This window comes from Galendromus occidentalis, unplaced genomic scaffold, assembly GCF_000255335.2.
Source record: "Galendromus occidentalis unplaced genomic scaffold, Mocc_1.1 scf7180000076932, whole genome shotgun sequence".
NCBI classification, from domain to species: Eukaryota; Metazoa; Arthropoda; class Arachnida; order Mesostigmata; family Phytoseiidae; genus Galendromus; species Galendromus occidentalis.
Window position 1 is genome coordinate 254,185 of NW_003804921.1, and position 23,409 is coordinate 277,593.

A 23,409-nucleotide genomic window follows, 5' to 3' on the forward strand; every position below is an offset into this window, starting at 1 on the left:
TTCTTCCGCCCATATGGTTGGAGCTACGTCGCAGATTCAGGGAACGGCCGGCCGACAGAAGAACTCCCGAGAAAGCTTTAAATCTGCCCCGGCCAGTCTCATCCCTGGGCCGGTGAGCCCAAGCGACGGTAGTGATCGGCGCGTCGTCAGCAGTGGTGACGGCCGGAGCATCTGAATGGTCCAAGGGGCGAAAAGCATTTAAGAGGCCCGCGGTCCTTCTCCGACTTGAGGAGACGATGACGCGAACAACGACGAGCGAGCTCACTGGGCATTCCGATGCCAGAAGAAAAAGGAAACCTTTGAACCGCGAACAAACCCAGAAAAAAAAACTACTAGACGGAAACCGACTGACCGGCTAGTTGCTCGAGCAGCTGCACCGGACTTTCGCTAGGATCGGGCTCGTTCCACCGTAACTACCTGGCGGTATCATTCTCAGAGCGTGGACAACTAGAGCGAGAACCACAAACTTCCCGTCGATATCGGGGATGGCAATCGTCAGGAAACCAAATCCCGAAAAACGTAGTCTTCTCGAGATCGGAAGATAAGGGATCAGCCGCTGTTTAGCAGTGCTCTCGCAGCTCCACTTCACCTCAGACTGCTGATTTGAATATTCTTCGGTCGACACAATCGGAGCCCGTTCCAGCTCATTCGATGACACCGGGACCGACAGACGAACAGGGCTTGTTTTTGTTCAAAGTCCAGCACTCGAATGAAAGAAGATATGGCTCTTCCTGCCGCCTTGCAGGGCTCTCATGAACTGTGTACTCGGTTTCGAGAGCGAATGAGCTCTCAAGAAAATTCTGGAATATCACGCATATAAAAAGAAACTGTGCCGAACAGCTGGTAGATGAGTGGTACGGGGGAGTCTCTTTTGATCAAGTGATATTCTTCTCATTTCCGATGTATCTACACCGAAGTTTATCGATGGAAATTCCCTGAACATATGCAGTTGATTCGACAGGAGGACGTTGTTCTCGGATACCCCCTATCCCTGGACTGCGACGCCCATGAATCTCTCGGAATCCTCTTAAATGTAGCTTCCAAGCCTCTGCCCGTCTGACAGTCCTGTCGTCGGATTATTTGCGAGGAGAACTGAATGAGACCAAAGTCTCAAACTCGGATCAAGGACCCTTCTGGGATGCCTCGATGAAGGCTTATTCTGTCGACCCTCTTGCTTCCCCAGAGCCGCCTCTGTCTCAAGCAAATATTCATAGAATCAGGCTTCGAGCTCCGGTTGCCAATACTTTGATTTGATTATCCCACTATCTGATCATGGTTAGCTCTGATGCGCGCGGGGTGTGTCGTGATCCAAGCCTTGGAGAAAGATTCCTCGGATTTACCCCCCCCCCGCCTACACAGTGAATCGGCGCTCTCCCGAGGAAAGAATCTGATTCGTTGGGCAAAATGAGTTGGGGAACCGGTTGCGAGCGCACCGGACAGAGATCATGGCTCCGGCATTGAATATCGAATGTTTTCCTCTTTCGGACGAAACTTGAAACCTGCAAAAGATGAGTCGACCTTCTGATGATCAAGCAGAATCGGGAGATCAACTGGCCTTTCTCGGAAGCAGCAATGCGCAATCGCATCTCGAGTCGGAACGGAAGTTCCTCTGCAGAATGTTTCTCTCCTCTCTTCGATCGTCGAGCTGAACCCATCGCGTGTCTCCACCTGACGATACCCCGACTGGATGGCAGGCCCGTCGCGAATACATTGTTGGATGCGTAGTATCGGCTCGTTGAATTTTGATCCGATGGCCGCTCATATTAGTTTGGGATCGGTATCATTGTGACATTCGTACCGGATTCCGTCACAGAGAAACTTGTTCATTTATCACACATGAGAAGTCTCGGGTCTAATTGTGTACCGATGACCTCGCGTATCAAATGAAAGAAGGACTGCGGCATAAAAACACCCATATGTATTTTCTACGCTTCGACTTCGCTAGCTTATCAACGTCCAGTCGTGGTAGGGCCGCTGTGACATCGGTGCTCACCCGACATCGATTACGTGATCATCCCGCCGTAATTCTACCCTCGACACGCTCCCCCCGTCCGGCAGAACGAATCGAATAATGCCAGCAGAGCTAAGGTAGCAAGCATCTTTCCGGAGCTCAGGGAGATTATTTTCGTTGACTCGTTTGTTTAAGGGCTACATATATCATTAATGGGATAAATCCGGGAGAGAGAGAGTCCCGTAAAGTATCGAAATGAATCGCCCATCGCTTTTCATCAATGTAGGGATATTCCTTCACAGGAGACCTTTGCCTAGTGAGATCGCGACAGTGTCGCTGATGGAGTCGAAATTAGGTAGACACGCGATAGTGGTGTGATACATATGCGGCTTTCATCTCGATATCTTCACGAGAAGAGCTTGATAGACCGCTGAGAGCCCACCGGTCTTGACACAGTCTTCGAAAGAGACTGCATGGCGGAATAAGTGTGCCGCTCAACGTGGATCGTTCTTTTTCGGGACCTTCCTCGTTCCAGATAGGCAACGGAGTTCGGTGTCGAAGCCGGGTTGCGCCACTCACCGAGCACCATCCGAACTTTCGTTCCTGAAGGATCTCGATCAGCTTGCGCTTCATTATCGGGGAGATCGCTTCAGGGCACCTTCCACTCGAAGAAGTGAACGAGTTGCTTCGAATCCGTCGAGCGGTCATCGAGTAAGGTCGAAAGCAGGACAATAGTTTGCTGTGATAGTTTGAAGATATGCTTCGCGGCGTCCAGGCTGTGCCCGATGCGAGGCTCAGCTCAAGATACGCTTGGAACGTCTAGAAATCGTTCATTTTATCCGGAATTCACGTCTTCGATGAGAAGTTCTTCTTATCGCCTGACCTCCCCGCCAGGCCCGCGTGCTTGCTCTCCTCTGTAGATGAGGAGAAAAAGTCCCAACACTCACATTTGGACGGGGGAATCGATGGGAAACTAGTTCGAGTCTCCGACTTAGGCGAACTCGCCTCTTTTGTCGGGTGGTGCGGTCATGACAGGCAGAAAGATGCAGCCGGGCGTCCTTGGGAAGAGCAACTCTTCGAAGCGACGCCCAGAGCGTCTCTTGGAAGCCGAGACTCCGGCTGAACTTTCTATTTCGTTCATGCGGACGTCACACAGAGACCAAACATTGACCGGACGGCTCCGCTCACAGCGGGCCGTCCCGGTGAATTGTTCCAGAATTCTACGCGAGGCGCCTCGCTGAAGGAGGCTCAATCGTTCCGATGGAAGTGTCAGTAGAAGCGATAATTTTCACCCCACCAGCTTCAGTGCGGGAGGCGAATCCACAAGTAGCACCGATATCTGACGCCCGAATAATGATTCAGATAACTCTGAAGTTTCCATGATTTTTGCCCTGGAATCGTTCAGCTTCTCAGTCCATCGATCGCCAGGAAATATGATTGCGTTGGCTATCGCTTCGGTGGTCAGCAGCGTCATCTTCGGTCATTAGATCATGCTGATCATGCAGAATGAGCGGTTTTCTCTGTAAACAGTCTGACACCGGCAGAGCGTGCAGTCGATACCTTCTAGCTGATAAGTCTGTCTTCTCGTATCACCATTCGATTATCGAGAGTGGATTAGTCCGAGTGCATAATATTTCCTCGAGCTCATAGAGGGAAACCTTGCCTTTTTGCCGCGATTTCCACCGGCTGGTGGCTTGAACGCGGTGGAGAAATCTCTCACGAAGCGTGGAATGTTGACTCACGTGGTCGTGGTCGTGGTCTCAATGAGTCGAAATCTTCATTCTGTTGGTCGGAACGCTCGCCGTCCAATGGCAACGGACGAGCGAGATCCAGAGCTTCCGAAAAGCCCGTGCCCGAATTTCACAAGCCGTGTGAAGCTCGAGATAACAGCGCGAATCGATACGTTCTCGTTCATGTTTACAGACACACACTTGAATGAAGTATTCTTGTCCGATCCCTCTCGTAATCGTTTCGGTAAGCACTCGCATAATGAGGCGCTTCTCATTCGACACTGTCCTCTCCACGGAATATAATATCAATGTTCGATGACATCCACCGATTCTTCCGTGTAAATGCCCTATCACGTGACGGCACGCACAGGTCAAACTTTCGAAACTGCGTCTGCGAAAGCCCGCAATTTTAGTATCAAGCGAGTCGATAGACACTCGTACGGCTCCGATCTGGGATCCAGATCCAGTCAGTCAGTGAGCTCCCGGTGTCGTCTACAAATCCGTCCGGGAACAGATAACCCCTCAGCGCACTGAGCGGCATGCGATCACGTAGATAGCTACGGCTGTAGGGCCAAAGCACCGAATAGACACTAGAATCGATCGAACTTCCGAAGAGACGGAATGAGGCGTCGTCATCACTGAAGATATCACCGCATCAATTACGTAACTCTCCGTTTTGAACCGATGTCTGCCGAAAGTGCAGCTGGTGTCTCGCATTACGTTTGTCATCCGGGAGTAGGGGTTCGAAGTTGATGCATCTATTATTATGCATCATCGATATCCATGGCTCCGATCGAGTGGTTCCCATTCCCGATGGGCGACGTGGAGAACGCTGAATTTCCCAATTCTCTCCGTAAGGGATCCGAGGTTCGGAGCGCGCCTACACTGTCGAATGTCGTCCCGGGTCATGCGCTCACTTTTCTTTATTTGAAGGCTCGCATGAGACATAAAAGGCTGTCGAAGATGTTTTCCGAAGGAAAAATGGATCACGAGCTCTTCGAAGTAGATGAACGTGATTGAAGGGCATTTCAATGTACCTTCTTTGTACAATCAAGGTCGTGGCATTTCCGAATCCGGCTTCTGTCGCTGTTCGCAATGATTAAGGGTCGTTAGTCTCATCGGTTACAGTGCATCAGCTGCGCGCAAAACGCGAGTAATCTGATTTACGAAGATATTTTCACGCTCCGCACAAAGGCCTCGGACGTTTTTCCGTCAAACAAGGGCTCCCGTCGACGATTCAGATCGCACGCGGGCACGTATTCTCTGATGACACACCGCGAAAAACTACGATGTAGTTAACGGGTCGGTATCTCAAGGAATCCTCGATACCTTTCACTCGGACTGTTGACGCAGTCCGCGCGAGATCATGGAAAAAGCATCTCGCAGGATCAGATAAATAGAGAGATACGTGAACACACTTGGGAGGCGACCCACTTCCCAGGTGAGCAGCAAGCGTTTCAAGGATACCTTGTGTCTGTCAGAAGAGAGCTAAGCTGGCGGCCACTTTCTAAGGAGGCTTAGCGTCGGCTCCTGGTTCCGGATCGGAACTCAGCTTCCGGGGATTCTCTGGTTCAAGATTCGGCTTAATCGCGGTGCCGTCTTCCCCCATCCTCAGAAAACCCTTATCCCAGCGACACAACACCGTGCCCTAGGCAAACCTGGGCGCTCTGAATCGATGCCTCCGAAAAGAAAGGCTTGCGGGTATACACGAACACTTTTCACGATTGAAACCTTGGAGAAGGAGCCTTTGTTGTCTTTTTGGAGTCCTGTTGCAGGCTGCTCATCGAATACGGAAGATCGGATCAATCGTTGAGACGCCCAGAACCCTTGAAACGGAAGATCCGAGCCGGATAGCGAGGCCTGGCCCGGGAACTCCGAAGCAGACTCCAGGTCCGGAAGGTACCGCCGGGTGGAAGCGACGCGGGAAGTCGGCCTCATCAGCGGCCATGTGAAACAATTCAAATCTGTACCATCTTTGGTTGTGCTGCACGCGAGGAGCTGATGTACATCGAGTGACATATAATCGAGTGTACATGGATCGTGAGCTATCCGAATGTTCGATTCGGCTGTGATTCCAGGGAAACAAATGTTCGAGTCGCTCCAGAGGCGATGGTCGGGCGAATGTTCATACTTTCCAACGATGTGAACAACTTTTGATGGTCAGAGTAGTTTCGCGTCGAGTTAGGGTTTGTCGCAAAGCGCTATCTGCGAAGAGGGCTTCCTTGGAATTTTCCTTGGATGTTGTCTATCATCCGTGGAGAGACTATCTGTGGTATGGCTGCGGCTCTGAGATTTCCATCGTCTACTGACACCACCGGCCTTCTTGACCGCACTCATTGGGTCCAATATCTTTCCATGGCATATCACCGTCCCAACGATTTTCCGTTAACGTGATTCCTGTAAACAAACTCCACACTCCTTGATTGTCGGCCCGTAAGGATGCCCCGGACGATTTCATCAACCGCAGCGCCTGGCACGGGCGAGCGCCCTTAGGCTCCTGCTTTGGAAAGACGCTTGTGGTGCTCGACCGGTAGACGCTCTTCACTTCTATCACGTTCACCTAGTAGCCCGTAGATACGCTCCTCTGCCGTATTCAAAAGGGGGATCGCGAGTTCCCCCTGATCCCTCGTCGGCTCTACTCAGATCTGACTACGAGCATCAAGGAGTGTCGGCTAATCAGATTCTAGAGAAAATATAGTGAACACCCCGCGACGAAATATCTCTGCGGCAGGTCCTCCATATTTGACGTCTATAATGCTGTCGAATTTCACAAAACATTGTCGAATTATCCTTCCCGGGATACCTGCCCCAAAGACTGGAGCTCGATCGACTCACCGACATTGATTCGATTCCCTCGATGTTCATTCTATTCTCGATTCAAGATTCGTGACGACTCCCAGGACAGCCCACGAGCTCAAGTAGACACATTTATGGTATTTCGAGCCTCCTTCAGCCATCGGTAGCTCAAACTGGATTAGCTCCGAGAGCTGAGACCACCTTCATGCTCGATGTGCTCCCGTCGGAACAGATTCTGAAGCACCCTCAGCTCTCTAGCCGGAAGTGATTGACGGTATGCTTGAAAGTTCCCGACACCAGGTGCTCCGAAAGATCGATTGTCGTCAAACCCTGATGACCAGTGTGTCAAGCTCGTCCGAGCATGGCATCCACCGGTCGGCGATAACGCCTGAACCAGATTTCTGAGGTCACAGCAGGCAAATTTCTATGGTCGTGACGTTGATGACTCCCTTCAAGCACGATCAAAAATGAAAAAATACCCAGAGACGACGATCGACCGCCGTAAGATACCACAAATGATTGATCTCAATAGAGAGGCGTAGGTGAGTATCCGGAATCCGGACATGTCCCTAGACCGCTGATTGGATGATAATGAATTTCGATTTTGTCCGAGACGTTTGCCGCAGGTATATTCCCATCTGCTTTCCTATCGGTCGAGCACAGATCCCGAATTGCGTAGCCACAGAGTTTGGAAACTTATGGGAATTCGTGGAAAATCGAACCTCACAGACCCTCGATCGGCACAATCTCCATCGATCGCTAATTCGCGGTTCTCAGGTCCCCTTATCGACCTCCCAGCGATTTCACAAACCCTCAGTAGGATTTCTCAGGTTAGCGTGAGAGCGACCTACAACTCGTGACGGGACGTTTTCTAGCCGCGACTCTCTGCCCAATCATTCTGTTTTGCATGACGACCAGGGAACACGAGCGCCTTGGACTCGATTTACGGCGCTCCCAGTGCGTTGCGAATCGCCGAGATCTCCGGAAGTTTCATACACGGCATCTAGCTCATCCGACGTCTTCCCGAATCTATTTTGTGGATGTATCACTCCAAAAACCAAAGTACCCCCGTTATTCTGAAAGTCACCAGCTTCCCTCCATACCCGATGAACATGAATCAAGTGATTATGTGATCACTGGTGATAAGTAATGCCCCTGCGTCCTTCTGTTCGCCTTTCTTCTTCGAAGGGTTGTCACAAATTTGCCTCCTCTTTCCGAAGCTGCCTTCTTCCAGTAATGGAGCTGAAGAGCTATATTTTATATTGGGACGCTGAACGTGCGTTCAAATCAGTCGGTTAGTTCGCGTGAACAAGTCAGTGGCAAGCTGCTTCAAGCTCCCGGATCTGAAGGAGTGAAAAGAGCAGCCCTCGAGATGGGCAGCGGACGTGTCAGCATGTGTGTTCTGCTTCTACTGTGTGTGAACCCGTCGATTGGATCGAGAGTAGAGTCTCACGCAGAGACTTCGGCTGTAATTCCGAGAAATCTGACGTCAGAGCAGTACCACGGGAGTTCCACGGCCGTGGTCGATTCTTCCACTGAGGATAAAATAACTTCGAGAGTGGCCAGTCCAGCGGACAGCAGAGTGAGCAAGAGTGCGAACGATACCTCACCGCACTCGAATGCCGGTAAGTTCCCTTCATGGAATCTCTCATACGAAAGGCAGTCAAGGAATTCCACATCAAAGATATCCATCTCGAAGACCGGCTGATTGGTCAACGACATTCGACATAGAAACATAGCATCGACATTCACTAAGCACGCGTCTGGGCTCCCCATGAGCCGATATTCAGAGTCGTGTTCTAATCTGGGACTGAGAATATTAGCGAAGGCAAACCCCTCTTCTGATCCCCTACTGAGAGAAAATATCGCGATAAGAGGATCCCCCGGGCGGTTTTATTTGTCAGATGAAAGCATTCCTCCGTAGCTCCCGAAGTGATAAAATCATGCGCGTCGCACTCGGCTTCCGCTGCTTTCGCTTTCGGTGGTCACACTACTGCGCCTGGCATGAGTCGTCAGCATTGTCGGATCGTTGCGAATGACGATATTATCCCACACTGACTCCGGGGGTCTCAGAATTTCCCGCTTCTAGAAGGTTCTTTTCGGTTCTGTGTATCGATCCCCATACATATCCTTAGTCTCTGGTCGTTTCGATAGCGTTTTCGTACCTCGGATCCGTATGATTTCGTTCAAAGAGGACTCATCCTCTGCGCAGATCAGTTTTCCGTGCCGAATTATCAGGATGCTGGACGATCCATGATTTTTTGAAGAGCTACGCCCACTAGCTCATCCGGCGATTCTTTGATCTCATGCGGTGGGAATTCGCAATCGATTCGCGATAGGATTTAGGCAGTCGATTCGAAAATGACTTGCGCGGATTCCATGAGCCTCCATCTGAAGAATATCGACTGTGTCTGAGGTTGTTCCTGTTGCAGGTCGAGCTCAGGCGATTGAGGGGGACGCATCTTCGCAGGCCCAACCTGTGACAACGGACGACATCGTGTACTTCTCTCGGGACAGAGTCAACGCTCCAGACCACAAGGATGCTTATCTTGTTAGCGGAATTCCTGACATGGGATCCAGTCCCCTCACCGACTCTCAACATCCAGATTTGCCGCGGGGGGTAAATGAGCAGACTTCAGATAAGAACCGGCATCCGGTGGAAGATGGAAATACCGGACAAGGGAAAAAGAGAGAATTAGCGCCGGTGACGAGCGGCACTAGCGCTCACAAGCGAGAAAACGAAACGGGAGTCACCGAAAATGTGGAAAACATTCCGAACGGAAATCGAAACTCGTCAAGCGTCGAGGCGGAACGCGATCAAACGCACAATGCCATTCGGGAGCAGCAGCACAACCTGAAGACGGCTCCATCCGATTGGAATCGGGAACCCAGTCCAGGGGCAGATACCCGTCCGGAAACCGCAGGTGTTGCGATCCCCGTAATGCAATTCGGTGGACAGCGGTTCATAGAGTTTGGCGTGGTGCGAACTCAGAAAGGTCCTAAGGTGCTGAAGAACCACATTTTGACTCAAGTTGTCGTCCCTGGAAAGGTCGACGACCCGAAGAGAATCACTAGTCTCATCCGATCTCGTGGCGATGCCAGGAGAGACACGCTCCGCCTTCCAACGTCCGAAGTTGAGAATGAAACGTCCAGTGGAGACGAGACCCTCCGCTCGGGCCCTCTCGAGGGACCAAAGCATCCAAGCGGATCCATCTCGTCGGCGTCCGCATCTCAGGAGACATCCTCGTCCTCTTCTGAGAGCTCTGAGATATCCTCCGAGGACGGGCTCGACTGCCGCAAAGATAAACCACGTCGGAAGCGAAAGGTCTCAAAGCCGAAACCCGTGCCTGCGTCCTTGGCCTCGGTTTTCGAGTTCAAGAGAATTTCGAAGAAGAAGCCGACGGCGAACTCTCTCCTGCCAAAAACTCTCGCTGAAGCCCGGGCTACTGAGCCTTCGGAGGAGGAGAGCTTCGAAAGCACACCGGTGTCGCCAGGCTCTGGAGTGTATCCTAGCTCTGAGGAGAGTTCGAAGACTGCGGGAAAGGTCGGGAAACAGGACGACTTCTTGCAGAATGTTCTGCGCAACTTCGGAGTACAGGTCGAGCTGGTGCCCGTGACCAACTCGACGAACAGCACCGCTGATGTTGACACCGCGCGAGGCTCGGCCTTGGAGAACGCCGCCCCCGATCACATGGTGGCCCTGTTGCCAATTACTCCGTCTGCGCAATCATCATCGCGAACACCGGAAGAGAACGATTTCCTTCAGGGACCATCGAACTCGCCCCTTCGATCAATCCCTTCCTACGTTCAGCTCGAAGCTTCCGATAAGGAACTTTCAGCACCCGTGCTCATGAAAGCGAATTCTAAGAATCGATCAAACGCCAAAGACGCAACCGCGAATAGCTTGGGTCACGGAGTCAGTGATGGGGAAAAAAGCTTCACAAGCAGTACGAAGTCTTCTCGGCAAGGCTTCGAAGCGCCGACAATACCACCTAATGGATCATCTCCTCCGAAACCGCCGACCGAGACGTTCACTATTGATTTGAACAAGATTCGTGAGAAAAATCGCAAAACGAGCAGACCGAAAGGGGGTAACGTCGAATTGACGCCCGGGAAGGTGAGTAGAGCTTTGATTCTGCCCTGTCGGCATCACGGCGTCTCGCACATATGCAGACGAAGAGATCCCGCCAGGATCTCCACCCCTCTCCTTTAAGCTCCCTCCTCCAAGAATCGATTTTTTGCCGGAGTTCAGCTGAATCCATTTTGTTTTCAGGTTTACATCCACGATTTGGAATCCGCAACCTTCGAGGAAGCCCCTGACGATGACGGTACTCTTGCGAGGAACCTCGAAGCTCGCAAGAAATATGAAGATGATTTCGTCAAGAACATACTGCAGAACTACGGTATCCAACTCGATTCCAAAACTGGAAAAGCGAAATCGGAGTTTGTCTCTATCGAATCAGCTCCGAATCTCGGACCTACCATGGATCAGAATAATGTACCCGCTCCAGCGATCCCTCGACCGGTCGGCCCTCAGTCGGCAGGCTTGTCGCCCTCGTTAACGGTACCCTCACCGCTTACTAGCGGGCAAATTCAACAGCCTCCCGTTTTCCTTCTCGGAGCACCCCAACGACCGCAGAATCACCACGCCACGTCTTCAGAACTGCCCTCTCTGAGAGAGTCGCCCGTATCCGGACCGAGTGACTTCTTTGGACCACCGAACGCACCGGTCCCGCAAGCTCCAAGTGACGCGTCTCTGGAGAGTCCCCGCTATCCCGGATCTAATCAGGCGATCCGCATCGTGCCGGCGCCGGACCTGTCCGGGCTGCGACCGCAGTCGCCGATCCCATCTCCGGCTCACGATGATCCGCAATTCGAAGCTGACTCCGCCGAGACTGATGTTCAGAAGGCAGCTTCTCCCCAAAGCAGCGACCAACATCAGCAGCAGCAGACTCCCAGCTCAGGAACTCAATCGGTGGCACAGGCACCGCGTTCCGAAGCGATCCAAGCGCCCGCAATCGGAACTCAAGATCCTCGTCAAACCCCGACCAACGGTGAACCCTTACCGGGGGCGAGCCCCGACCAGCAGGCTCAATACCAGGAGCCTGGCCCCCAGAATTCGCAGGCATCTCCTGAGCCACAATCGGATCTGAAAGCACCAAATGAGATCCTGCAAGGACCAGTAGTGCAGGGGCAACAAGTCCCAACTTCAGTGCCTGTTCTACCGAATCTATCGCAACACGCTCCCAAGCAGGCTGATCAGAACATTGCCGTACACCAGCCCCTTCCCCAAGAGGTTAACATCGGGCTCCTCCCCGGTCTTCCTCCCCCACCTGTGCATCAGAATCTTGGCCAAGCGCAGGCCATCCATCCATACGCTCAACTCGTTGACCAAAATTCAATCCAACTACAACAGCAGCTGCTGAATAACCAGATTCTAGCCCCGCAGCAGCTCTCGAGCAACTTGATCCAAGCCCAGCAGCAGCTCGTCCACGATCAGGGTAAAGACCATCAGCAAAGTTTCCAAGAACAATCTCAACTCCAACAACTTGGTCAGGTACAGCTACCGCAGCCAATCGAACATCAACAAATTCAGCAACAGCAAATTCAGCAACAGCAAGCTCAGCAACAGCAAATTCAGCAGCAGCAAATTCAGCAACAGCAAATTCAGCAACAGCAAATTCAGCAACAGCAAATTCAGCAGCAGCAAACCCAGCAACAGCAAATTCAGCAGCAGCAAATTCAGCAACAGCAAACCCAGCAACAGCAAATTCAAGAGCAGCAGATTCAACAGCAGCAAATCCAACAGCTGCAAATCCAACAGGAGCTGATCCATCAGCAGCTAGCTCAACAGCAGGAAATCCAACAGCAGCAGCAAATTCCACAACAGCAGTTCCAACAACAACAGATCCGACAGGAGCAGTTCGAAGCTGAGCAGATCCAGGATGAACAAATAAAACAGCAGCAGATCCACCAGATTCAACAGCAACAGGATCTACAGCAACAGATTCAACAGCAACAGATTCAACAGCAACAGATTCAACAGCTACAGATTCAACAGCAACAGATTCAACAGCAACAGATTCAACAGCAACAGATTCAACAGCAACAGATTCCACAACAACAGATTCAACAGCAACAGATTCAGCAACAACAAATTCAACAGCAACAGATTCAGCAACAACAAATTCAACAGCAACAAATTCAACAACAGCAAGTTCAACAAGCGCAGGTCATACAACAGCAAGATATACAGCCTGGAGTCCAACAAGTGATCAGTCGAGCACCGTTGCAACCGCACATTCAGCTGCTGGACCAAAACGTTCAACCCGGACTCCAGCATCTGCAGCTCCAATTCGCCCCTCAAGGAAGTCACCAAGTGCAAGTGCAAGAGCAGCAACAAGTAGTGCACAACGGGGCAGGAGCCCAGCATCAGCTCACAGATAACCAGCAGGTCATTCCCGGGCAGGTTATAGACGCTCCGCGACAGATTATTCAGCAAGTGCAGTATACGCCTCAGCAACAGACGGTGGAAGCTCAAGTTCAGGCTCAGCCTGCGCCTTCGTCTTCGGACGAACAGATTCGAGGATCTCAAACCCCATCACCGGCGGGAATTCCAGCGGAAGAGCAATTGCTCATCAGCGAGCCCCACTACGAGCCTCTGCCTCCCTCTCCAGACGCTCCGACCGGGAGCTTCCAACAGGTGAATACTATCGAGGCTCAGAATCAGGCCGCCGGAAGCCAAGGAAGTACTTTCAATGCGGAACAGCTTACGCGGCACATTCAACCTTCCCCCAGCGCCCACCAAGAGGGAGTCGAAGTGCCATCTCAAGAAGGAATTGTTATCCAACAACAGCAAGCATATCAACAGCAGCAGCGAGAAGTTCGAGTGAATGAGCAACAGAGTGACTATTCACAAGAGCAACAAGGCGCTCGACAGCCGGATAGCCACAATATCGAGCCGCAGCAGCAGCAGCAGCCACAAGATCCGACGCTCGAGTATGTTCGGTTGGACCACCATCTACAACAAACTCGTACGCCTCAGCAGCAGCACCATCAATTGCCGCGGCAGCAGATTTCCATTGAGGGACCGCAGACGAGCCTGAGAACTCCTCAAACACCTTATTCTCAGAGTAATGGAATAGTGTCGCGACCGAGCCTATATCGCGCAGCCCACAGCGTCCCGAGCTTCCCTGACGGCCAAGCCATCTCGGTCCCGACGTTCGAAGTGGAGAAAGGTCGCTTGAGACGGGTTCCATCTTACACTGGTAGTACCGGACAAGTGCGACTGGGTCCGGGATTCGTGTTCCGACCCCAGTTCCGACCGCTGCCTCTGAGAAACGTTGCTCCTGGCTCGACTCAGACAGCCGCATTACCTTTCGGTGGATTTCAGATCACTCATTTCGCGCCGGGAAGCGGAGCAACAGCACACTCGATCTATCGTCCCGATAAAAATGGCTTGCTCTCCAACGTGATGAGTCAGAGTTTCAATCCTATCGAAGGAACCAGCTCCACTTACCGCTTGAATTTCGGTTACAGACATGGGGAGAATCCAATCGCGGCTCAAGCTTTTTCGTCTGGCAAGGACTTTGAGAGTTTCTTCGCGCGGATTCCAAATACTGCGAGAGCTCCTAGATTAGACTTCTTGAGCTCACAGAAGAAGAGCATGATCTCCGGCAGCTCCCTTCTGAACAACCAACCCGATTTTGTATTCGGATCCTCTGGCAGTCTGGTCTCGAATGTCGACCTGCGGAGCAATGGGCCCAACGAATACACGGGATATATCAAGAAAAGTTCGAAAAAGAAGAGCCGATAGGAGATGGATCCGATGCATACAGATGGGATCGAGCTCCTTCGTTCGAAGGGGCCGAATTCTAGAGTGGTCGTATCGGGTTTGAGATTGGGCGGGGAATCTAGGCCGTCCGTCGAGGGGAGAGCATATACGCGTACAGAAGACAATTGTGTAAGCGACATGAGACTAGTCGCCTCGTTTTCGTCGACGCCTTGACCGAGCGGACTTCCAACCCAAGTCAGAGGCCGAGGGTACCTCGGTCAGATCGGAGCAGGATGTGAGTTCCTGCTTTTGATCGATATCGATATTTGAGCGAGAGAGATATCAATTTATAAATGAAGAGGGTCGCCACCTCCGACTGCTGTACATATTTAAAATAAAGAATTGAGGTGCATCGAAGAATCCTTGCTCTTCTATCCAGAGGGCGAACCGAGTTGAATGGGAATTTCAAAGAATTCCTCAAGAGCATCCAGGCCTTTCTGTCGAGAAAGGGCATCTGTCCCTCCAAGCATTGTACACTTGATGGTCCCGAGCTGACTCATGACTAAATCTTATTCTTATTTCTTTCGCTTCGTCATTAGGCTTCAAGCGTTCGAATTCCTCTAACGGAACGACCGTGTCGGTGCCTGCGGCAATAGTCTCTCTCCCCTCCTGGAACCCTCGGAATACTTCATTCTGAGGAAATAATACTGTGCACTTATAGCGGCTCCCGAGCTCACTGAAAACGGTCGCCGAAGTATCGATGAGAGTTGCGCAAGCTCGGCTCATAGAGCATTCGAAGCTGGAATCTGCTCGTGCACGTACTGAAGAATTCCGAACCAAGCGTTGGAGCTCGCTCCGGCAGCATGCAACCTGATTTGGTCTTATAGCCGAAATGAGGAGTTCCGACGAAGCGTTTGAGACGTTTTTTATTCACTCGAATCCCCCGGCGAGAAGCGGACATGACCTGAGGGGAATTCGCATTTTCTATCGTTTGACACCCGAGCCGTCCGCATCGAGGAAGCAAGATTTCTTGTTGGAGTTTGTGAATACGGTCCAGGATCTTCATGGTGCGAAGGTACCGATTCAATTCCAACATCGTCTCGTCGAAGGTGCTAGGTCTGATTCCGATCCGGGGCTGCATACGGAGCACACGCGACTGCGCTCTGGGTGGACGTCTCGTCACCCTCGCATGGCGAATGGAGATACACAGTGTAATCTATCTACGCGAGCGATCTTAACGATTGATCGGGGTAAGAGGCTAACTTCATCGGTTGCGTCGCTCAGACAAGTTGGTGCTAGAAGTTCTATATCTCCCCACGTTGAACTTCCCTTTCCGTGCGAGGACGGCTGGGACTCTCAGCGACGCCGTATCCTACGGATGGACGCGACGCTGGAATCGATCGCGATCGGGCGAGCATCGGATGCCGAACCCTAAGGAATTGGACCACTGAGAATGAGGACGATGAAGACAAGCCGAGCTCCACAAGGAACATGAATTGCACGTTGCTGGCCACCCATGCGAGCCTCCTTGCCTTGGTAGCTTGACACGTATGCCCAGTTCTTTTTCCCCGTCCCGGGTCTCTCGCTCTGTCCCCGCTTATGGACAAACTCCGGCATCGTCTTGTTGGCTGCACCGGTAAGAGGAACTATCTCTCTGCTCATCTAGTTCCTCTTGGCATATATCTCCCTTGCTGGGGGGCGACCTTCCTTCGATTAATCAGAAACCAACATCAGTACTAAGATGAGTTAAGCGCTGAAATCTTCTTCCATCGATATCCCGAGACAGCGCATTCAAGTCTCCGTAAATCAGACTCGAAAGTCCGAGCCAAAAGAGAGATCGGAATTTCCATACCCTGCTTTCATTTGTGGCGTGGCCGTTCTTCCCTTTCCGCTGTATGACACGATATGAGAGACTCGTGCCGGATATCGAGACGCTTGAGAATGAATCGTTATTTTTCTTACCCCAAGACATCCCCCACGACACCGCCGGCGGGTCAGAAGAAAAGGTACTTCCTCGTCGACGGTGACCGCGGACGGAGTCGTGATACGCTTCGCCACGAGACAAACAGCTCTTAGGATATGTGTGGTAAGTCGTCATCCCTTATCGGGCGCTCAACTGATTGCGGGGAGTTTCGAAGGTGCATTCCTCTTTCGTCTGCAGAACCCCATGCGTCGAGCCTTGGATTCTTGGGAGAAAGCCGCGAGTCGCAGCACTTCAGGAGGTCCAGAATCATTTCCATTGTTTGCTGCATCGACTCCACACTCTCAAGTCCAAGCTCAAGGATCTCAGGCTACGAGGCTGTCGAGAGCTTGGAGATCTCTCCGAAAATTCTGTCGACTGGAGCTCGCACGTACTCCTAGAAATGAGCAGACCACCTTGAGCGTGTCATCGGGAACTACGATCCGCTGCGAAAGACGACCCAGTTCATGTACACTTGTAAAACATCTTTATTTTTAATTCTTGCTGTTCCTTTCATCACTTATCATCCTCTTCATCATCGTCATCATTATCAGAATCTGCCTCCTCTTCCTCATCATTTTAGCCGTCGTCGTCGTCATCATCATCATCGTCGTCATGGTACTTCATATTTACAAATGAACCCGAGTGATGACGCTCAGTAGCGACGTAGCTCCACCGAGTCGAGCAGCGACAAAGTGTGTAGGTATCAATTTTGATGAACGATGGAATTTTGCTTTGGCAACCCAGTGCCCTAGGTAACCTAGTCCACCCTCTGAATGAAGCAGCAGCAGCAGCAGGATTGGAACTTTCGAGCTGGACCGAAGGTCCACCGTCCGGTTACACAGCCGAAATTATTCTTAGTAAAAAATACTCATCGAAAAAGAAACCGAATTAGCTTTCAAGAAAGAAGAAAAAGGGAGCGGATACAAGTCGCGGTTTCGTTGCCCACACTAAGTTCTACGGGAGTGACCTCGATAAATCCGATCTGTAGACCACAAAACTTTCACGGAAACCATTCGATCCATGAATCGATCACAATGGGGAGACATTCGGCAGCTCGCCGGATGAGGACCGATGCATCGACTAATTCGCAGCCTGCTTAGCAAGATTACGAGCGGAACTGGAATCGGTGATCGATCGTACATGAGGTCGTCCTTCTCTTGATCTCTCGCTGCGAGAGAGTCGTTTCCGCGATGAATTTGTTGTCATAGATTCATCGCTTGGTGAAAGATCTTATCTCTACACACTCCCTGCATTTTCGTTCTCGAATGCTAAATCGTTCTGCCTACCGCGTTGGTGGGAGTGGTGCAGAAGGTTACGAAGACCGAGGGAGAAGCTGCTTCGATTCGCTCGTAAGCCGATTCCCCGTGGTATTTCGAAACATGCTACGCGCACTCAGAAATTTTACTTGCGTTCCCTCATTTCGAATCACGTCTCTCTGCCCTCTAATTGATACCAGAGACGAACTGCATGTCGCGAACGAAGATTGCAGCTCGCAGGCAGGTTATAAAATGGGAATGGGAGTTCTTTTCCGAGGCGTCTGAGGTGAATCATGCCATCTTTCCGACCTCCCTCGTTTAATTTCTGTTTCCTATTCTCCCTCTCTTTGCTCCGTAAATTCGACTGACTGATTGATGTTCGCGTCTAGTTGTTTGATGCCGCTACTTCGAGAACTCGAGCTCAGATCCAGACGACCTTTCCTCGGCAGATGGGCATGAATTTTGGAGAAGAAGGAAACAAATCAATTCCGTTCGCTCGCGAGATCCGTAGCATTATCAAATTAATCATTGTGTGAATTTTTCTTCCAATTATCGCTTTTACTATCTGTTGTGAATAAAGTCTCAGTCTCCCAAGAAATCCCAATCAAACCTATAATCCTAAGGCTGCCTCAGCCGCTCCTTTGCCGTTGTTGTTGGTTTACGTTCTTACGCTTGTTGAAGTGTTTGTTGTCAACTTTCCACCAGATTTTTCCGCCCGAGAAGTAGGATCCACTCGTGAATCGATGAAAAAAATTGACGTCGTCAACTCGGATGAGACGCCTTTTGAGACTACGATCTCACGATAAGGCGAATAATCTGGTTGTGGGCCTGGGGCTTTCTACATGGCGTATTTACGAGTCCATTCACGAGCTAATTCATTGTAACGATCGCGGTCTGACTTGTAGATCTTGGCAATTTCCGGGACCAACGGATCGTCCGCATTTGGATCACACAGTAGAGAGCATATGGACAGCAGCACCTGGAAGCGAAGATACCGAGCTCAGCTTCCAAAGTGAGAACATAGAGGACTTCTTGCCGATTGGAGTCACTGATCGCAATTGAAATTCGAAGAGCCTCGAGTACAAAGGGGCCCAACTCACCTTCGAGACAGTGAGCGCTGGCGACCATTGCGAACGCAGTATATCCAAACAGATCGATCCGTTTGAGTTGATGTTCGGGTGATATATGCGTGTTGTGAACGCGACCTGAAAAAAATCGCGGGAAGGCGTGATCATCGAGTCGCTCCTGTTGGACGGGGTGATCGAGTCGGGGTCAATATACGGAGTGATCGAACTCATCGGAGGACCGCGGCGCGGAGAGCGCCAGTTCGTGGAATGAATAGGCTCGGTGCCGAGCTCGATCGAACATGACCGAAGTTCTAATGAGAGCCGACCGCAACCAGCTGATCGCTCCCGACAGCTCCGGTAACTTCATAAGCCCCGCGTGAAATAAGACAAGACTGCGGAGATTTCACATGAAATAGGCAGACGTTTCCGACCCCTTAATTTTCACCACCCCCAATGATAGTCTAGGGTCTGGGGATTCTCGCCCAAGCAGAGCGTATTTCAGATTTCCCCTACCCCCTTCCCCCGGGACTGTCCAGATCCGAGAATAAGCGACGAAGCCACGAATCCAAACTCGTTACGTTATCACGCTAATTACCTTTGGTGGTTTGAATGGATAATCTGTTGGGAAGTGTATGGTCAGAAAGAAGACGCCTCCTTGATATGGACTATCGGGCTGGAAGAAAATGGGGTGCGTTGAGAATAGGGATGTTGTAAGTCAATTTATGAGTCTCGCTGAAGTATCGAAGAGTCTCCGGAGAGGGATTGAAGTCGACATCGATATAATTGCGAGAGAGAACGATTTCTTACAGGTCCCATGATTGTTGCCTGCCAATGGAATACTGAAATGATGAAGAGGAAGCCCGGTTAGTTACTTCGCATGTAGAGCTCAAAAACTCAGAAGATTACGATTCGTATGGTTTCCTCCTCCATTCATGCGCGACTTTTTCTCCATAGCACTGTTCCCTTCCGAAAATGCCTCCAATCGATTCGAGAGGCTTCCTGCAGAGCCCATTGAGAATGTCGTCGGTTTCATTGCTATCAAGAATGCACTCCCAACTCTACTCCCGAGTTATAGAGCCACGCTAGTCACTTCGATGAGTGTATTTCGCAAAGCCATGGACGCTCTACAATGTGATGTGAAAGCTTCGCACGCGGAGCCACGCAAGCGATCCGCGAGAGCTCTCAGGGAAGCCGTTCTATGAAACCCTTCTTTCCTCCCATTGGATCCAGCGATCCAGGATGACGGAGTTGAACGGCCGCTCGTTCGTCATTCGCCAGTTTATCTACCTGTCCAGTGGAGAGCGTAATGCGCATTTCGGGGAAACTTCGATCTCAAACTCCCCATTGTCTCGAGGACTGGAAATAATAAGGGAAGCTGGCCCGCGACGGAGGACACGGTTCTCGTGGAGGCTGGGAATTGTGTGGGGCCCTATTCCGGAATGCGTTCAAATACTCACGATCTTCCCCGAGAGGTCCTGCAGAGCATTGCGCAGGAGGGTCCCTTCCGAGATCGAGAAGCTCCTGTAACCGAACATGCAAGAGATATTTTAGGTTTTCCGGCTGCCGAGAGGCGAGACTTGCTTGTTTGACTCCGCTCGATGAGACTGGTCGAGGGTTCATTCCGGAGGATCCGACAAGATCCCAGAGAAGCTCGATGCGGAACGTTTCTCGCACGAGCATAACACGCTTTCAGGACAACGAAAATGCCCAGATCACCTTAGTTGCATCGAATGCGGTCTCAACGAACAGTAACAACAATCACGCCACCACCTAAGGGCGTGCACGAAAGCAGCCAACAGCTAGCCTCATGTGTCACCAAAAGAATAGCGTCCGAAGGGAACACGATAGTGCGGGGAGACGATATCTACTCCGGTTCGCGGGACCCTTCGGCGAACTCCGAATTCCATCCCTGACAGACACTAGGCAGGATGAGTCGACTGGGGACATTACTCGGCAGAAAAAACACGTATTCAAGGTGGATATTCCTCGTCCTAGCCCGCTCGTTCGGGAGACCCTGAACTTGCGAAATCGTCCCACGGCGATCAACGTCCAATATTGCCACGAGAGTCGGTATCGCGAGTGCAGAAATGGAGCACAAGCCCCTTATATGTTCTCATAAGCAGGCGTCCCGTAAGGCTTAGATGGGCTGGTGACCCCGTTCGAGCTTCCATAGGGTATGAAAGTCAACGTCGAAGCTCACTCTGGACTCACAAGCATGCACTCGGACGTCCAGATCAGATACTCACTTTGTTAATGCGCTTCAGAGCCATTTAAAGTACTTCTGGAGTGCTAAAAGACACTGGACTGACTCAACCTTTGTTCACAGCCCCGAGACCACGACAGCCAATGGCGGATGAAGTCCTGGAAGCCGCTAGTTTGGCGGACTGAGTTTTCTGAGCTACTTTTCTACACCTCGAATCTCGCGATGAAGGAACCTTCGTCGTTCGAGGCTTATGTGCTCGGAGGAGTTTCAGAGCCTGTGACTGCTTCTCAGAGAAGTATTTTCAGATATGACTCCTCGCAGTCTCTTGCATCACGATATACGCAATGCCTGACGGGCGCCAGCCTCCTCGGAGCGAAGCGTGACGTCAGCTAAGATTTGAATTCTTGGCGCGAACTGCTGGAACACGAGCGAACGGGGATCCGTGCGGCCGGGGCGGAGCTACTCACATGTCCGTTGGACATTGCAGGGCAACGGTGAGAAAAGCATTCGGTAGATTTTGACGATTTGATCAAGGAGGTGGTTTTCGGAACTGTAGAGATCTCGTGTCACGAGGAAATGGGGCTGAATTTTCTTTCCCCAATATCAATAAAGGCAGAGAGCTCCCAATAATCCGTTACGATTACTCAGTTCTCACTTCTCGGTCAGAATATCGACGTCGAACGTCTGTTGATTCATTGTCCTTGTACATCAGTACTAGGGGAAATAGGGAATACGACGGTGCGAACGGAACCAAATATTCAATTTTCCGTTACGCGGGTACGCCGTCCCGAGTGGTACGGCGGGTACGTCATGTTCCAGACACGTTGCTGCGGTCCGGGAGCATTGACGGGCGATGGATACGGGTGAAAATTGGAAAGTACGAATAATGACTCTCCAGATTCAAGCGGGAAGCGGCGGCTAAGCCAGATGGCAGACGAACATGACGATGGTGGCGATGATCTCTGTTGGAAAGAGGCGGACCATGCGGATTTTCAGTTCTTGTCTATTCTGTTCACACTAGGGATGCGGTGCGGAGAGCGATAATGGATGGTTTCAGTAGCGCTTGGGGTTCCCGACCATTCCGATCCTAGGGCCTTTCGTCCTACCTCTCACTTCTATCGAGATCATCCGGGGGAAGCCAATGGATCGCGGATCGCAACCGATTTCCGGGGACTGCGCCATCACAATCGAGTGGAGATGGGTTTCGCGACGAGAATCCACATGACCTAAGCCGGATATTGAACGAATTATGAAGCATATCGATAGGAATAATCCAGCGGCCCCCAAGATTCTCTGGACGGCGGACTCCTTTGGATGGGCGCTCATCATGTGATACCATGATCCGAATGTGGAGCCTTTTCCATCGGTTTGGAGTCTTGGAGGTGGTCAATTCTACTTGATGGGGGCCCTGGAATAGGGACATAGCCCGGGAACCTATGAATGCAGTCCTTCTCGCTGAAGTCTTCGGAGCTTGTGCGCTGATGTCCCGTCCCATCAGATGTAGGTCCAGCATACTCATGAAACTGCCGGATGGCGAGGCCGCTACTCTCATCTCTCCTCTTGTCCTGTCGGAGCGAGCTGGCAGCTCGTGCTAGCGCTCCATCGACATGGTTGCAGGTTCTCGCAGCGGAAATCAAGGAGAGAGTCTCCACGTCGGATTTGAGATCGTCATCACCCGCGAACTCCAAGCTCGTTTTCCATTTCCGAGGGTCCCGGGCTCTGACTTCCAATTCTACCAATGTCTCTGGCGGCACATTGAGGCGGACAGCTCTCTCCGCTACGATCATAAACCCCTATCCTGAATGGGTTTGTGAGAAGGAGGAAGTCGCTCACAGAGACCATTCGGAGCTCGTCCTCAGAGGGAGCAAGGGAATCGATACGCTCGATATTTCTCTGGAAGCGTGCTTCTATCTGCTGATACCATCGGGAAGTTGGAGGTTCTGCTCTCATGTGAGCTCTCTCTCCACAAAAACCAATCGACGGACGATGCCTGCGAGCCTAGGCGAAGTTCCCTCGTCTTAATTTTCTTTGAAGATCATCCCATTTTTCGCCCAGATCGATTCCCGACCTCCAACGCAGGCCTATTGCCGCCCTGCGGCATCGTGTTTCCAAGCTGCACTCGTGACAGCCGATCGCGTCCTCGTTTTCCTGGCAACCGCGTTTATCAACCGCAATCGCGGTTTTTCTCCATCATGGGACTCTAAGGGGGATAGCAAATGACCGCGGTCAATAAGCGCGGTTTTTCATGGAATATGCGGTTTTTCGCGAAGTCCAATCGCATGACGATATTTCAGGAGCAGGAGAGAGTCAGAACGCCAGGATAACGCACTGTATGGAGAAAGATTTCATCTAAGAAATCGTCAACTGTTTTTACATCGACGACATCCCATTCGGCATGCGAAACCGCGCAGGAAGCGACATGTATTCTCTGACGCAAGCTTCGTCGCTTACGAATGCGGGCCTCATACGAGGGAGGTCATCGGAGATTGGCCTTCCGTCGGTACTCTTAGTTCGGAGAAGCATCGGAAACCGGCCTTCACGCCGCAAACTCACAAAACAAGCGGCGGTGACCGCTACACGCACCGATTATGCTGGCGGGACCCTCAGACGGTCGATCACGCTCGACCGTCCAAGTCCCCGTTCCCAAACCTCAGGGCTTCGAATCCCCA

At 51.4% G+C, this 23,409-nt stretch overlaps 1 protein-coding gene across 2 annotated transcripts; it reads right to left on the reverse strand.

Moving 5' to 3' along the window:
• Window positions 1–16,684: 16,684 nt before the first annotated feature.
• eff (ubiquitin-conjugating enzyme E2 eff) lies at window positions 16,685–20,885 on the reverse strand. Of its 2 annotated transcripts, XM_003740357.2 has the most exons (6): window positions 20,784–20,885; window positions 19,995–20,058; window positions 19,345–19,376; window positions 19,133–19,210; window positions 18,571–18,675; window positions 16,685–18,449 (listed from the first exon to the last, which is right to left on the reverse strand). In XM_003740357.2, exons 1-6 carry the CDS (start codon window positions 20,805–20,807, stop codon window positions 18,309–18,311), a joined length of 444 nt encoding a protein of 147 aa, XP_003740405.1. In that variant the 5' UTR covers window positions 20,808–20,885; the 3' UTR covers window positions 16,685–18,308. The 2 variants fall into 2 exon arrangements, with proteins under 2 accessions (XP_003740405.1, XP_018493875.1); XM_018638359.1 differs by lacking the exon at window positions 20,784–20,885 and having other exon boundaries at window positions 19,995–20,378.
• Window positions 20,886–23,409: the final 2,524 nt, after the last annotated feature.